General features: G+C 36.4%; 1 protein-coding gene across 2 annotated transcripts in view; it reads right to left on the reverse strand.

Annotated features, from left to right (window-relative positions):
• Positions 1-5,283: 5,283 nt before the first annotated feature.
• Positions 5,284-18,235, reverse strand: part of NCKAP1 (NCK associated protein 1) — a 59,203-nt gene continuing 46,251 nt past the window's right edge. For both annotated transcript variants that reach the window (XM_062002156.1, XM_062002155.1), the window contains exons 27-31: positions 15,523-15,616; positions 13,863-13,979; positions 9,999-10,108; positions 7,494-7,583; positions 5,284-6,861 (exon numbers count right to left, since the gene is read on the reverse strand). In XM_062002156.1, the coding sequence (XP_061858140.1) occupies positions 6,745-6,861; positions 7,494-7,583; positions 9,999-10,108; positions 13,863-13,979; positions 15,523-15,616 (528 nt within the window). In that variant the 3' untranslated portion in view covers positions 5,284-6,744. The remainder of the gene's footprint in view (positions 6,862-7,493; positions 7,584-9,998; positions 10,109-13,862; positions 13,980-15,522; positions 15,617-18,235) is intronic.

The raw sequence follows: 18,235 nt of genomic DNA on the forward strand, positions 1-18,235 counted from the left end.
GCATGTTTTGCCACTTTAAGTACCTATTTTCAACATTCACAGTCACGCACTATCTTCCACAGAAGTTAAAGAGCCACAAAAATTAAGGAACAGCTGGTGGTCCAGAAGAACAAATACCACAATGTTATTTAAGTGTGAAGCCATTACACAATAGTATCTACAGACAAGCCTCAACTGTGTACCCTCACCCTTTCCTTGGCTTACCTGATCTTTTAGCCCTCTACAGCACTCTACAGCATCTGGTACATCCAGTGATTTACAGTCACTTGCAAGTATGAACTGAGCCATGCTGAAGCTCTTCCCCTCCCCACCCCAAAAGTGATTTGGGGGATATTTTGGGAACTTTTGGACTTTCAGATCATAGTTCCTTATCACAGACACACTTTAGTTGTGGCAGAATAAAAATCATGCCCAGGAAATTAAGATAATTATCTTCCTCCAGTTCCCTGATGATCTTAGGAATGTTTAACTAAAGGACTTTTTTACAAGTTAAATAATGTGGTGACAATATTGACAACTAAATGTTTCAAGGTTGCTTTACTGCTCTACTCAACAGGCTTCCATAACTCAACTAACACCCAAGGAGAAACCTAGTGGCATTTTTGCAGAAAATATTTATAGCTTTTAAGCATGGCTATTTGGTTCTCCCTCCCCTAGCACTGGCTTTCATAAGATCCATAAAACTAATCTCCCAACAAGCTTTTCTCAGGCTAGGGTTTGGTTTTTTTCCCCACATTTACATACTGTCCATAAAACAGTGCTGCTTTTTTCCTCTCTCTAAAGCCACAGGCTTGCTTACTAAAATTGGAAATACAAATCCTTTTTAGCAGTATAGCTCACAAGCACCCACAAGTATTTGCCAGTTAAACTGGACAGGAATTAACTTGATCATTAACTTGCACAAGGAATTAACTTGCACATTTTACTTGCTCACTACGGACTAACTGAAGCCCATCCTCTGCTCCCAAGGCTGCCAGTCACCATGCAGGAATCATTAGAACAGAAGTTTAGGAAAAGGCATTTTTCGGTACCACAAGATATTTTATCAATACCTTTCCTTAGAGGGAAGGCAGCTTTGCATCTCAGATCCAATACTTTTTGCAAACTACTCACCCTCTCACAGCCCACAAAATTCAAACAGCATATATAGTGTTTTTTAAACGGCTTACAGTAGTTATCTCTGGAGAATTCCATTCTCCCACTTCACACTCTGGTCACTGAGAATTTAACAGCACATAGACCTAGAAGTTGAGGTCCAGGCACCCCAATGTTATGCCAGAGGCTGTTTCCTTACTTGCTGTCCTCTGTGCCCGTGATCTACCTACAAAATTACAATACTGATACACATCTCCTTTTTTGCTGCTTGGTTCTTCTGCCAGTAACTGGGATTTTGAGAAGCTCCAAGGTGATATTGGTTTGAAATGCTCAAGGATCCTTCTCAAGAGGCATCTGATACCTACTGCAACTGTGCTGTCAGCTCAGCCAACAAAATCCACAGGACAATGTTGCGTCTATTTCCATCAGCTGAACAGACATATGTAAAACCAAATGAGTGATTCCTCACTTCCCTTAGCAAATGATTGTGGCTACTTCCAACTGGTGCCTCTGCCACCATAGATCAGCCAGCAAATAGCATAACATAATAAAATTCAAATGACTATTAGTCCTGTCACTATAGCTTCCATCTGAACTTTTACTAGTGTAAGTTCACATATTTTCTTGGCATTCAAAGGAAAATCATGACAAAAATAATGGTGCAATTATTTCCCTAATAAAGTTACCTCTAAGGCAAGCGTCACGGGCTCAGTCCATTTTCTCAGCTGCTTTACAGACATGTGAAGTGCTTTGTTATCCAAAATAATAACCAGATTAATTGTTTCACTTACCTGACCTCCTTATAACACTAACCAGCACTGTTGACATCTTTCCCTTAGAAAAATGGAAATAAATTCATACAGGGCAGAGTATCTTCAGTGTTTAACAGGCATGAGAAGCATTTCCATCCAGTTCTCCAGACTGTTTTGGCAAACACACTCATACAAAGATGCTTTAAAGTTCCTCACTTTCAAGCGCTCTTTATAAATAAACGACCCTAAAATCAGAGAAGTTTGCATCACGTATCCAGTAGAAAATGGACAGCAGCTCAGTTGAAATTCTTAAATGCAATTCAGAAGTCTGTGAGAAACAACCTAGATTTAGTCCATCAAGTGCCAAATAACACTTCAGAGTTACAGATAATGCCTCTCCCAGCTTATCTGAGCACTCTTCGGTCACCCGTTTTAACTTCTGTCTTGTCTCACTTTTCACTCCTCTTCTGTATCACCACAATTAGCGCAAGACTAATTCACAGTGCACTCTCAGTTTTACTTCTTTCTTCTGTGTGCCTGTGCAAGGAATGGTTTCATTGCTGTTACTATCACTGCCTCACTATTATTAAAAATACTATAATTTAATTTGTATTTACAGATAACACTGCTCTTGTAAGTCTTCTGTTATATACACTGGCTACCCATTGAGCTTACCTCAAATGTAGACAAACTCAAAGGCAAATGACAAGGGCAGAGAGGGCAGAAGCAGAAGAGTTTGCAGGTAACCTACAATATCTTCCCCATCTTCCTGTTGCAGCCTGAAGTAGGCATTGACAAGATAATGAAATTACGCGGTTAGTCAACAATGAACTGGATTTACCAGCATCACATTCAGCTGCAATAGTTTTGCACTCACACAGGTGTTAATATTTTTTTTAATATTTACCTTCATTATTTGTGAGAAGGTTATTTCTTAAGTTTAGCATTATCAAGACAGTCTACACAAACTACCCAAAAGGCCTTGCTTTATGTTAAGCTCAAAGTACGCTTTTCATTCTGAGTTCAATACCAACATGTTCTACTACTGAGTTGTGTCAGACACACTGACACTATATCCAGTAAGCAGGTCATTTTGACCTCATAGTACTAGAAACAGCATGACTACTACCAAATTAGATATGGTTTTGGACACAGGTCAGTGGGGCATTTTGATTTCCTTATGTGTTAGTACAAATATTTAGACTTTATAACATGACAAATAGCACAAGCATGCGAGGAGTGGTCAATTCAAGTAAAGTAACTTTTCATTTCAGGGGATGATCAACTTTTATAACAAAAATGTTTCAAAAATTGTACTTAAAGAAGAAAACAGGCACAACTTTTGTATTTTTAACAACTGGTTATTTGACACAAAACTGTGGCCTTCATCTATAAAAACAAATCAAATGTGTGTAGCTGCAATTTAAATTACCTTGCTTTGCACGGCCAGACACATCAGTGCTTCAAGGCTAGTAAGCACAAGGACTGAAATTAAAGCAGTTTCCCTGTCTTGATTCAGTCCTTCATTTACCAGCAAAGTTTAGTAGTGAATACAACAGCAATAAATTACTTCTAGAGTATCCATAATGTATTTTGGAGTTAAAAGAAGCTTGATTTTGAATATAAAAATTATTTGATGACTATGTCTAAAAAAAAATCTTTTACTAATACAACAGAACTGTCTGGATCTATAAACCTAGCTTGGAGTTCAGTTCAGCTTGAGAGATTCACCTAAAGAATGTTACAGCATTAGTTCAGATATATGGGAACTTACAGAATTTATAATTGTTACTGGTAAGTAACTGACAATTAATTCTTGAATGAATCACAATGCTGAATCCCAGAACCAGGGAAACTTTTAACAAAAATAGAGTCTAAAGGCAAGGCCTATTTACTTATGGTTGAGAATTCTTGGATCTGGAATGAATAAGCTCTGAAGTAATACAAGCCCACGATGACCTGCTGAAGAAGGCTCATATCTTTCCTCAAATCACCGGTCTCATTTCAACATTTTCTGGGGAGAATGCCATTTTCCATTGCATCAAAACTAGTACACACTATGTGTCAGCTTGGTTACCAGTTCCTTGTCCTATCTAGAGAACAAATCGCTACAGCAAAAAAATCTGAACAGTACCCATTATTTTACAAAGTCATCTTGTGTCTTGTTGGATGTAATTTTTGAATTAAAAGAAAAACAGTTTTCTGGGCAACAACACAGGACATTCTTCTTCCATGCTCTCTCTCTGTCTCTCTCTCTCTTGCATGAGGCAGAGCCCTCCCACTGAGGGATCAAATTTGATCCAAACTGGCTCCATATGGGAGCATCTCAGCTGTTTGTACTTCATGCTCCAGGAATTACAAACACTTCTGGAAATGTACAAAAGGCCACCTGAGATGACTCAATAGACAATGTCAAAACTAGAACTTATAAAGTTGTGGACACGCTGTTGCCAGCTCCAGAAGAATTCCTTCTCTACCTTCTTCCCCAACGAACTCGGTGCTTATTAAGGTTTGTGTAGTGCATGGACGCAGGATGCTTTGCAGACTATGCTTGGTGTGCTCTGCCTTCCACAAGCAGGCTGAACCCTAAATAGCTTTGTGCTAGCTCAGCTGAAATCAGAAATAACAGAAATACAGCAAGGAAGAACAAAGCAAGGACATGCTTCCACCCCCACTAAAAACCCACTCCAAAACCTAAGCAACACGTGGACCAGTCCACATATTTCTTCCCCAATTTCCCCGTTCTTTGACTCGCTCTGAGTTCTGGCAGGAAGGTAGTTAAAAAGGCACCACCTCAGGCAGTTGTGTGCCAGAGAGCACAATCATGCAAGGGCTCACACAAAAAATACGGAGTCTAAAGGGCTCCTGATTAAATGTACCCTGACTGTGTCACAAATGGCTTCTTGCAGAGATGCCCCCACTCACTCATTACTCATTATCTCCTGTTGGAGATTACCATCTTCTAGGCATAGTGCTGTAATGCCTCAGGCAGTGGAAAGCTGACAGGGATCTGAAGTAAACAACCAAATACCCTTGCTTGGTACTTAAAAAGGATTAAAGACAAAATAAATTATTTCTTAAACTTGAGCTTTTCAAGAGCCAGTCGTGAAAATGGCATTATTTCACCACATTATTTTGCCACAAAAGGCTACATTACAATAAAAATCTTAATTAAAATCAGGACTTTTGAACATATCAGATTATAAATATTACAAAATAGAACTCTTCAGTCTCACATTTGACCTAAGTTCTTAATGAACAAACTAATGCATTATGGTACTAAATTATCAATTTAAAACCAGTTACATGGTTATAACATAAAATACGTAATTAGGAAAAATATAGACGTGATGTCTTACTTCCTTAGGACAATTTTCTTCCAGTACTTTTTTCCTCTGGACAGAGGACGCTATTGTAACTGAGGACACAACAGCTCTTTCATAATAGAAAAAGTTACCAGCCTGCACATAAGTTGCATCAAGAACAGGGGCTCTATACAATATCCAGAGCCTGTAGAGAAACACATAGCTTTTATATGCTGCGGATTAGAGAGCGCAACCATCTGGTCAGCTTTCAGGCTAAATAAGCCACTGCTATCCTGCATGCCAATTTGCACAACTGACAAAAAAAGGGCTATTATACATCTGTCTCAGTAATGTCTGATGTTACGGTTTTAGCAACACACTCTTGTTTTACTATTATTTCAAGCTTTATGCTTTAACAATACACTTATTTCTATGGGTACAACAGGCATTGCTACGTACTATATAAATGCTCTTCTAGCTTTATTATGTAAAATTAAGATTTATTTAAAGGATAATGGCACTAAACTGACATTTTATACATTGTTTTTAATTTCTTCTTCCAGCTTTTTACAAGATTTGGTATCGCACAAGCCAAAAGGTGAAGGATTAAAAGACATCTTCACGTAAAAGCTCTAAGGATTTATATTTAATGAACTGTGAGATGTAAATCAAAGCACAACAGCATAGTTTAAGCTTAAAATACTGGAATAACATTTATATTAAAAATAATTCACCTACAGATAATACAGTCTAGTGTTTATTTTATGTTATGGAAGGTACACTTGAATTTCAAAAATTTAAAACATATAAAAAGTGGTTAAGGGCTAACATTTTATCAACATGTGATAAATGTTTAAGAATGTTTATTATACAACAGGATACAATGGTAGTGTTAATGCCAACAGGGCACCACAGAAGTTAGTTTAAAAAAAATGTCCACTATGCTTTATACAAACAACACCACTTGCTGTTGTTTAAGAGTATCGGGAGAGGAGCGCTGTTGGAAGGATAAGCAGTCTTATAATATTTTTTTTATGTTAGATAGTGTCATAGTACATAGATTGGTGAATGTTTCAAAATAAAACTAAAAATGCTGTAATTACTTCACAGAAATGCACATCCAATATTTGTTTTCCATAAGAACAATAGGTACAAGATTATAACTCTCCCTATATGAAATAATTTACACACAGATGAAAGCTACACTATCTAAAATAATCACTAAATACATTTTTTTTCTTCTGGGAAATAAACAAGCAATTTTTGTTTGGCATGATCAATATCAAAAAACATATAGCAGAAGTAGTATTTTTTTTAAACATAACCAATGCTCTAAAGTAAAAAAAAAAAAAAAAAAGAAGAAATGAGGGAAAAAAAAAGACTTTCCATGAATGTGCAACCTAAAATTAACCAAGTTTATATTGTAGTACAACCATATTAAGAAACCACTGATCAGAAATACAACTTTATGGAAAAAGTTTATAATCCACAAAACTGTTCATCAGGCCATAAAGTAAAATAGCTCCACAGTTTACAGATAAAACTGAGGCCACATAGATGCGTGCTATGTCTTATCTCCATTAAGTAGATATTTAGGCAGAGGATGTGACACTTTGTTTGTAGACAGCATGGTATGCATTTCTCAGCAAGACATAAGGGAAACACGACTCCAAGAGATCCATTGTCAGGAATGGAGACTCCTGCACAATCTGAAAAACAGCAGAAACACAAGGTTTTGCAGGACACCATCTATTGCTTGCTGTTGCTGATCTATTTCATGGAGATACTTTCGGTCTGCATCACAGCAACACTCAAATTTTTAGAGCCAAAAGAAGTAATATGAAGTTTAAACATTGCTATAAATTTACCACTTGTCAAAGCTTTCACATACACACATATACAGAATCATATAGCATTTCTGCCACTTCCAAAAGATACAGAATACTGTATCCAAAAGATACAGTATTCCAAAAGATACAGAATACTGAAAGGAAAACCTCTTAGCAGAGACAATTTTCACACATGCACTTTGAACCTTCTTCAGTGTGAAATTTCCTTTTAATATTGTATATACTAAATGACTAATCAACATGATCTGAGCAATGTGATACAATGTTCTAGGCAGCAAAGGATGATGGTAATCAGGTTTCTGTGTGTTGGGAGAATTAAAAAAAATGAATTACTCTCTGACATTAGAATGCCAGGAAGAATGACCAAAAAAAAATTATTTTCATTCAATGAGCTGCATCAAACACGGTAACACCCAAAACTCTCATGTTGAATGATGCAACATGCAGCCTATTCTTTAAGTTAGTAACACATAAATCGGACAAAAGCTTACCATGTCTAGTAGTAGGTAAACAGATTCTCTGTTCCTTGTAGTTGTTTTGTCTGTCTCCTGGCCAATCTTCAGTAGACTAGATGATGCAAGCTACAAAAATGAGTATTTCAAAGCAATAAATAAAACAATGTAGGGATCAATGTGTGCTATTTCGCTATATACACACAAAACCTTTCTGAAGAAATCAATATCCTAGCCAACAGACATTGCAATGTACTAGTAATTACAAAGGTAAGTAAGGCCTGAACACACGAACCATAACAGGGCTTTAGCTTCAATAACTAACTTTTGTCTATTTCTAGGATTGTTTCATAAGCAATGTGTTTTTTTTAAACACAAAAAGGGATAGAACTGCAAAGAACTTTTGTCTGTACTAGTCAGTTGGCCACTTCAAAGTCTACTGGAATTAATGACATATCTTCCCATGCAATCAATATCTCAGGTCCTTTGTCCTTTCCAAAATGCATATAAACTTGCTGCATTTTGGTAAGATCTGAAGTGATTAAAGTTTTTACTGTTTGAAGTTAAATCCATTTTACAATGGAAAAATAAATCAAGTTTTACTTTCTTAACTGCATTTTTAATTGAAGAAATGTCATCCTAAACGTAAATGAGTAATATTTTATCAGACCACAAGAAGCCCTACAACACTAGTTTTAAAGGAGATTCTTGAAACTTGTAAGACATACTCAGGTATTTACCAGCTCTGGAGGGCAGAACATACTAGAGTACTTACTTTGCAGATGCATTTATAACCCATATTTCCATGCCATATAGAAATTAAAAAAGAAAAACATTCCGCTTTTCAAATTTTAGATATGCAATCTTAATTTCTGCCCTCACACCAAGCAATAGCTGTGTGCCTAAACCACATGTTTACTAGAAATGGATTTTAACTTAAAATATGAACTTTAAAATCTAAGTCAAGATTCCTCTTGAACAAAATCTGTCATTAATCAAGTTGTAATATAAAGTGAATTTGTACATTTCAAAATAATCTCAGCACATAGTCTTCAGTATTAAAGAACCTGCTATATTTTTCTGTATTTTATTAACTTTGACAGGAAAGGAGATCATCCCCAGCAGCACATTATCTTCTTAAGAGAAATGTTTTTCTTTCAGATCAACAGGAAATGATATACAAGAAGTGTTAGAAATGAAAGATTATCAAAATATCTGAACCACCAAGCCATGGTCTGTGCATTAAAAGCAGTGGTCTGAAATGAGCTCGTAAACAGTGAAAAAAAACGCAAACTTCATACCAGAAGTGTTTTTATCACAGGAAACTATACTGCTTTCCTTCACTTGTCAAATGTATGCAACTTGACACAACCATTTCTCTTTCGTCTTTTAGAGCCAGCAGTTGCATCACACAAGGTCAATGGCCAAAGGTTTCTCCTGTTCTACAAAATGGCCCAGGAACAGGCCATCCCCATGTGCCATAAAATGAGCCAGAGGCAAAGACCACCGGCCTGGCTGAGTAGGGAGATCTGGCTTAAAATCGGGGGAAAACAGAGAGTTCATGACCTCTGGAAGAAGAGGCAGACCACTCAAAATGAGTACAAGAATGTTGTAGGGAGATAACTAGAAAGTCAAAAGCCTAGCTAGAAGTCATCTTCTTTAACTGACCAAAATAAACTAAAGAGTCCAACACATCATTGGAAAAAGTCTGCTTGACAGAATCTTGATCTTATATAATTGCACATTTCTTTTTCCAGTCCTGGACCACATGATGCAAGAGATAGTATGTGCTAAAACACTAAAGATTATATGGCGGGGGAGGGAAGTTATGATTCTTGTACTGATTTGCTACTGTTACTTTCCAGCATGACTCACAACTGACTATTGCTAAAGAACTACTAGTAAATTTAATCTACATACAGATTTGTATTAACAATATGCCTTCCTCTCCTGTGCACCAAGGCCAGATTTATATGGAATCAGTTGCACTGCATTCCAAATTAATATTACATTTTCTATCTAAAAATACTTACTGAAGTCAATATATGTTAAGATACAAAGTTTAACCTGTTGCTAGACTTCAAAAAGGAGCTTACCCACACCTGATTTTCTCCTGATCAGAATCAACAATGTCTTATACAACAACTTACATTTCTCTGCAATCTGTAACTACAGGAAAATAAATAACAAGAACCACTGCATCAGAAGCAAGATTGCTACTGGAATGAATGCTGGGTTATCATTACTCATCCATACTAATCTGAATCTTTATAGCATGGCCACAGCAATATTGCTATTGAAATAAATGTTGGTTCATCAATACTCAGCCATAGCAATCTCAAGCTTTATAGTATACCCTTGTGGTGAAGATTATTCACGGTGACTGCTGCTGTAAAGGTAATACTTGCAATGACAAACACATTGATAATTTAGTGTCAGCACTGCACAAGCCAGGCTAAGTATAAGAAAGGATTGAGACGCATGAGGGGGTGAGAGTTCCCCTCTTCTTAGAGAAGCTGGCTCTAGAAAGGAAGTTATACATACGGCCAAAAATTCTTTAAGACGGTCTTCAATGCTTCCCTTGTGGATAGTAAACAAAGCTGCAGCAATCTGGTTGATAGCTTTAGCCAAGCAATGAATGTTGTTGCAATGCCCTAAACAAAAAACACATACAGATTACCTCAGCATCACATTTGAAGACCACAGTTTTCTTTGGAAAATACCAAAGAGTAAATGGACTTGTCACAATGAAAGACAAAACTTTTAGCATCTCACACAACAGGAGCAAAAGTACTCTTTCACACTGAACTTGGTATCAGGAAAGCCATCAGTACAGATCTCCCCTCTGAATACTGTAACAAATGCAATAACCTGACAAAGATCCCCATAGCATTTAGAAATATGGAAAAATAATTTACTGGAAGTTTATTTGGTTTCTGAAAAAATTGAGAATATTACCACTTGACTAGGCTAAAAAGACATGTGCAAGTAGGAGCTTTTTAAGCTAACTGGCTATTTTTCTGTTTAAAAGAACAAATCATCATGGCTAGACAACATTCTACCAAGAGATCTACAGGAACTCAAGAACAAAACTGTCAAATTGTGAACTACTGTACATACAACATCTTGATAGAATTCACTTGGGCTTCAGAGGCCTGAAAGATGATTAAATTACAACAGTTTTCAAAGAGAGCAGAAGAACTGCCCCTCAGTAAGCCTTGTATCTCTTCCAGGCAAATTAAGTCAAGCCCACCACTTGAAAACAAATTTAGTAAGACACACGAGCGAATATCTTGGGAAAGTGCCAGCATATAAAAAGGAAGAGGTCTTTGAAGGAGTAAGCAAGCATTCAAGCATGCAAACTGTTGATTCTTCACAATTTTGAGACCACTGCTGAACACTGAGCTCATTTTTTTATTCAGTCCTTTATTTTGACTTCAAGATCATGCTCAAATAGCGAGGTCAGCTAAACACCATCACTCCACATCAGAAAAAGTCTTTTTTTTAATAATGTATATTGTCACATAAAATTAGCCTGTCATTTTATTGCCAATGACAATATACATAAAATTAGCCTGTCATTTTATTGCCAGTTTTACTCCATATCATACTACCTATGTGTATCTCTTTACTTCTCTAGTCACCTCAATAACTTTACATGATATGAAAATTTTGTCACCTCACTCTTCAGTCCCCCTTGTGTGTGGTCTATGAATAAGCTGACGAGTAGGTCCCAGCAATGATCCCTGTGGATCTTCACCAGCAGGCCCCCCCAAACTCATACGCCTACTGTGTCTCCTATTTTTTAATTAAGTACTGCTGCATGAGTATGCTAGTCCAAAAAAAGAATATGATCATCACTTTCCTTGAACATCAATCAAGAACATCTGTTCTATTTAACTCTGCTGATGTAAATTTATATTTATTTTTAAGTGGCTTGATTTTTTTGAAGTGACTTTATTTTTATGTCTCAGAGACTGTAGAAAAAGCATCAGCAAGGGAATTCAGTTGATGAACTGTTGACTTCCAAGCTGCAGCAGGTTTCATATACTTAGAGAGGGCTTATATCTCTTGCAGACTAGTGATCTATTCTAGCCTTTAGATGACAAACTAGTCCCCTAGCCTGATATTTGACTAGCAGATCAGATTTCTTACTGGGAACACAAGTAAGGGTCTGCTAGATTATGAGCCTTTATCTGGAGCTGGTGGAAGAAACAGGCTTGATCTGAAAGTAGGGAGAGAGAATGCAGACATTGCTAAAGCCGTCCAAGGACTGTCTGTATTTGTGAGGTATGTCTTGCCAGAATAGAAAGCTGAAACTCCTTCAAATCTGTGACTTGTTGATAGATAAACTCGGGATTTGTCCTGGGAATTTACTTCATAAAAAGAAGCATTTATTAAGTTCTCATTCTGGAAACAGCATCTATATTAAGTGTCTGTAAATCCAGATGTTCTACAATAAGGGCAGAACACAAGAAAAAGTAGTGTTATGCAAGGAAAGCAGGACTGACAAGGTCTATTTTGGTTTTTTCAGTTATTTTTGTACAGTGAACACATTTTTCCTTTTGCCAGACTCCTTGCCTCTCAAGAAAAAAGTTCTCGCTTAGTGAAGAACTACATAATACAGAGGCCACATCTCACAAAAATCAATAGTAACTCCTAATACAGGTTTGAGTTCTAGATGTAACTTCTCTGCAGTCAGACTTTCATGAGATCTTATTAACTGTACTTTAAGAACCAACACACTTTAACCGGCTTTGAAACACACTTGGCTGACATCTTAAGCGTTACTGAATGTAAAGGAAATCACAGAAACTGGACTATTTAAGCTATGTGATATGAAACAGGCAGAAGACACAATTATCTGTTGTTTCAGACCTGCTAAGACACCAAGGACTAAGACAGTCCTCGAACTAGAAGAGAGTTTGAGGAAGGCAAATCTGCATAAGCTCTAGCCTGCTGAAGAATCTCTAGCTAGCCTGACTCATGTTCTTAGAAATAAATTTGCAGAGAGGTCAATGTGAAAATATAATTACTGTTAAAAACCTTTAGTACTGTCCCCTCAGCAAGTAGTTTTATTTTTTGAGTAGGTAAGATGTTTTCGAAGGAGAAACTGGTAGCAGAAAGTGCTTCCAGAGGGTTTCTTTTGCAAAACTATAAACAACTAATATTTATGAAATGTGGTCTTAAACACACATAAGCAAGTTCAGTTAGATTGAGTTAAGAGAACCAATCTGACTGGTTTTTAACAAGCAAGTTTCTATTTGTGCTCCTCACCAATCACATTTAATACTTCCCTGCTATTGCCTATATTCTGAGATTTTCATCCAGTCACTATGACTTTGAAAAAGCTCACAAAAAGCTGTAGAAATACTGTGAGAGTGCAGATAACGCGAACAACTCGGCAGGTTACAGATTGTTCTCCCCATCTCCCATTTTAAAATGAAACTAGGGTTAACAGATCCCAAAGAAAATGTTAATAAAGAGCATTTAAAACAAGTGTAGCTCTCTCAAAAAAAGGTGATTTGCATAATACACTAAGTAATGCAGAAGGCTTTTGGAATTTTTGGTCTTTTTCGGATAAGTTTTCAGATGTCAGTTTACAAACTCTTTGAGAGTTAAATTTTGAGTGTGTTAAAAATAATGCAACTGTAAAAAAAACAAACTAACCAAACAAAAAACTCCAACTATTTTGTCTCTAGTAAATGGATGCAGAATAAACATGGTCTTTTATGCGAGTCATGGGACACATCAGAAAGGAAATAGCTTCAACAGCTGAAAGGTGACTTTCGTGTACCTTGGAACGGTTTTGTTGGTCTATTTTTTCACTTAATCTTGTCAGAAAGAGAACTTTTTTTTTTTGGTAGATTACATGTACAGAATTTCCTTAAGGCAAACATTTACTTTTTTTAAGTAAGAAAGTCAAGCGATTGTAAAGAATGTAATTCGGTTCACAGCTTAACACCTTCCAGATTCTGTTTCTAAAATGTTATGCTTACTAATATGAACAGCAGATTAAATATAGAAAAGACTCTTTGTATGTGGGGCTCTAAGCCAATATAAAGATTACTAAAACAGCTATATACCTACATAAGTCTCACGCTAGTTCATGTCAAAAGTATGCTCTAGCAATTCAGTGTATCAGGATAAGATTGCTCCCTACAGAATCTAAGCTGTTTTTAACATTTCAAGTAGAAAACACATTTTTCATATAAAGTTAACTCAAACAGGAGTTACGTAAATGCTTGTTAATGTAACTTTTGGAAGATCTTCTGTGGATTAGAGTTAACTGATTTTAAAATTTTGTTCACTACAAAATGTAATTAAATATTTAAAGCAAACATATGCAAGAAACTACCAGGACTACGATGAAGAAAACATTCACAGACGATATTTAGTTGACATTACCTTCAATGGCGGGGCTATACTGAGACATCACATTACTAGCCAAAGTCGGCAAGGAGACTGCCACGAAGACCATGAGAAGGCAGGCAATTTTATACTCTTCTTCTGGACTAATATTTTCTAAAAACAAGACCAATGAAGTTCTTTAATTAAAGAAGTAATCTTAAAACATTTCCTTTCAACTGCAGGCAGTTTAGGATGTTTGGCCAAACTCAAATTTGAACTTAACAACAAATTCAATGTTTGTATTGTGAAAGCAGGAATATTACATCAGTCTTGCCAAAAGACACAGGAGGGAGCTTCAAAATGTCCATTTCTTTATCTACAAGAACAATATCAAGCTGCTGCCACCTCATCTTTTCTAACCATTTAGTTACTAAAACTTAAAATATGATGAGCAGACTACTATTTTTTTAATGCAGGTTTAAATCTCATCATTGCTCTGAGGTGAGCTGAGCTTCTCCTGCACTCTCCCTTTGGTAAAGAGCAGGTGGTGATGTGCACTCATCTCAAATCACAATAAAATCTTGTGGTTTCAGTAACAGCAGCATCACCATGCATTAGCATAAGATAATTTAAAAAAGTCGGTGAAATACAGTACTTGTATCTGTGAAAACTGAATTCCTAAAAGCAAAGTACTTCAAACTGCAGAGATTAGAATCAAAATACAAGATCATAACCAATCATGAAAATCTACAGAAATCCTGCCTTGTTCATCCAGCTTAAACATTTCACAGCTGCACCACAAGGAAAGGAATCCATTTTAAACACCATTTCAGACACTAGCTAAGATATACCTATGCATGTATACAGAAAATGTATATAAAACAAGTATATTAAAAAAAAAGTTAAGGTACACAAAGAAATTGGTTTTTATGCTTAAGTTCAAATATCAAAATATCCTTTGGAACTAGCTGTGTTTTCCTCTCCCAAAATAACTACTATTAAAACAAGAAAAGCTGACTTAAGTAACATTTAAAACATTCATGATCTTCTTACAACAGTACATACAGGGGAAAAAGAGCAAAAAAGTGCTCAGTAAGGAAGATGCGGAAAAGAGCTGAAGTCTGTTAAAAAGCACATTAGAGTCTCAACTCATCCCTTCAAACCTGCCAGAGTCAACAAAACTGAAAAGATAGTGATGCTTCAAAAGCAAGTAAGAGGAACATTCAGATATTTATTTTACCATGTTTCCCCTGTAAGCTCTGTGCTAACACACCAGTAACACAATGGTTAGAATTAAGTCCACTCAGCTGGCACTTGAGCTCCTAATACCTACTTACATGACACAGACGCATCACACAGCTGTACAGCAGAACTCATCACATTCATAGCTGTTTCGTAATAGTTCTGTATTCATAGTCTTTAAAATTATAGCAATTTTCAGCATTAGCTATTACACTCCTACAACATCTAATCTTTATTCTTTTCTAGGTCAACGAGTTAATTCATATGTGGTTGAAAAGATTCTCAAAGTAACACCTCTGTAGGCAGCAGGCACAAATAATTCATGTCCTTACGCCACTTATGGAGTTCAAAGGGATACAATGGACTCAATATACATAAGTCTCCTCCTAGCACTATGAACACTGCCACGAGTGTACTTATTTTTTTTCTCCCCTTATTTATTTTTACACTTCATTTTTAAGTTGGAATTTCTCACCTGATTTTTGGGAAGACAGTGCTACAACCAGGGCAGGATCAATCTCACAAGGCAATCCTGCAGCTGATGACAGTTCATATACATTCATTGCCACCTGAGAACCAGAAGATGTACGATTTTTTAAAAAGAAAACATTGAATGTTTTTGTGTAAATATGATAAAGCACAGTTTTGCTGTCATGTTTAAAATGTACAGATTAGAGTTTGGGGCAGTAAGGAATTTCAGAGACTAAAACAAGATAAATAGACTCTAGCTCTTTGTGTGTTTCTAACCTACATTGAACACCCAGGTCAGTACTTTGTGCACTAGATTATAATTTCTTTTTGTCAAGCCAAACAAAGCTTGTATACTTTTCTACATTACCTCCAAAGCAAACATCCTGTCTTCCGATTAGTTGTTTCTACATCTTTCTTTACTGTTTGAAAGAAACTAACATATCTCCTCTAAGAGATCTAAGTATCATCTAACATCTGCAAATATAGCATTTTTGCAGAAAAGTCACAATCTGGTGAAACATTACAGTAAGGTACAGAGTATACAACATGCAAGTTTCATACAGATACAGTGTCTGGTGGTTCCAAGTGTCAAGAGTTAGACTTCAAGTGCTCTTGGTGGAACTAAGAGCACCTTGAAATGTTTTCCATTTTCCAGTCTGTATCTTTTATTGCAATTAATATTCAAACACTTTTTCCCCAGTTAAAATTTTGATCAAAATGTCTGAATCTCAGTATCAGGTCAAAGTATCAACAAATCTCTGCAAAAGTAGGTTTATACTAAATACAAAGGATTGCAGGAAAAACTAGCAACGTGTCTTACTGACATTAATGTTTAAGAATTTTTATACTTTGTCCATTAATTCTCAGATACAGTCAGTCAGCAACAAAAAGGGGATATGGTGCAGAACTATCCTTATTCAAGTAGCCTGGCTACCCCAAGGCAAATTCTGACATGATAGGTTGTTTGCAAAGTGCTATGCTGCATTAAAAGAATTACACAGCACCTGGACAGAAGATGGCTTGCAACAAACTGATTAAGGAGCAACAGTGGAACAAATGCAAGCATGTTTCTAAAAGTCTGTATCAACACCATAACAATTTAATATAAAAATAACCAAATGAAAGGAGAATTGCCAGTCACTCCAAATCAAAAGTTTCAGAGATACTAAAATAGAAATAACACTACATAACAAGTACTTATTTCATCAACACCTTTAAAGCTATTTATGCTTTCCTTACTAAATTCAATACAAAGGAAATTACTCTGTTATTATGTCCTAAAATAGGCCAAATTCACTGTACAAAGCCTTATAAAGATCTATCTGTTGATTTGCCCTCATTTAATAAAAATTAAAATGCCTTATTATCCCAAAAGAAGCCTTTGTTGCCTACAACTGCACTGCTGTATGTGACAAGGGCAGGATAAAGCTCAAACAATGAGCTGCTGATTGTCCACAGTGCTTAATTGTTCACAGGCTCATAGCACAGTTCTGGCCCTTCCAACAAGATATTCTCAGGAAAAAGCTCTGGCAGCCTTGCAAAGCAGCACATGTCAAGGGTCCCAGTATTCCCAAATAGGCACTGTGGACAACGCTACACAGGTTTAGCTCCTTCTCTGTGCACAATCATCCCAACATTATCCAGGCAAACTGTGTTCTCTCAAACAAGCCTACATGGCATAACGCCCTACCACAAGACATGACATCTATGGATGGTATCATGCAAACATCAACATTGTGGACTCTACTGCAATGCTTAGAATTTATTTCAGACAACTCGAGCTAGAAAAAAACTCTATAGAAAACAGGTAAGTATAAAAATCATGTCAGAACTACAGCAGACCATGAGAAGGACAACAGCCAAGTGTTACATGAAGCAGAGGCAATTAGCGGTGCTACATGGCATGAGCCTGAGCACAGTACTCTGCATGGTTTTATTTAGCAGTAAGTACTTAACTGCAGTGACTGCAAATGACTTCAGTGATTTCTACAAGAAGCAAGTACCGTGCTTCCTCATATCTGCTAACAGAAATGAGTTCAGAGAAGATTCATGGAGATGTTTAAAATGATCTCTTATGATCAGCTTAAAAATATCAAGGGTAAAATACATTTTTCAATGGTTACTGTTGCAGCCTTTACCCTGCCCTAGTTTTCAGCACCCCTTTGATACCAGAGTAAGATGACTTCTGAAAAGATCAAGCAAAATAAACAATTCAGTTAGTTCCCTTCTCATCTCTTTCCTCAGGTTTAATAATGGCACATGAGGCTTTGGTGATCAATGACGTTCTCTGTAACTATATATAAGAATTTGAGAAAGGCTTGAGAAATTCAAAAGCAACTTGTGTAATTTTGATACAATCGTTATGATCAGCCAGTATCTTTGAGTTTAGTTTTCCCTAGCATTTCCACAGAACTCCTCTACTGTGGCATGAATTTCAGTGTTTTCTGGGATATCAAATTAGCACAGCTGGTTTATCAGCATTGCAAGTATCTAAGAACATGTGATGTTTTGAAGTGAAACAGCCTGCGTGTGAATTTCAGTAACTCATACTCTTCATGCAATCTCTGACTTACTTTCAGCAAGACTGCTGTGTCTTCTGAAATCATGAGGCCCATCATGATGGACTCTTAAAAGATTCATTGCAAGAACAGTTCAAAGGAGAGCAATTTTTTTTTTTTTTTAGTGAATATTCATACACAACAGAACTTAAGTTTTTT

The sequence above is a fragment of the Colius striatus genome, chromosome 9 (assembly GCF_028858725.1).
Source record: "Colius striatus isolate bColStr4 chromosome 9, bColStr4.1.hap1, whole genome shotgun sequence".
Taxonomy (NCBI): Eukaryota; Metazoa; Chordata; class Aves; order Coliiformes; family Coliidae; genus Colius; species Colius striatus.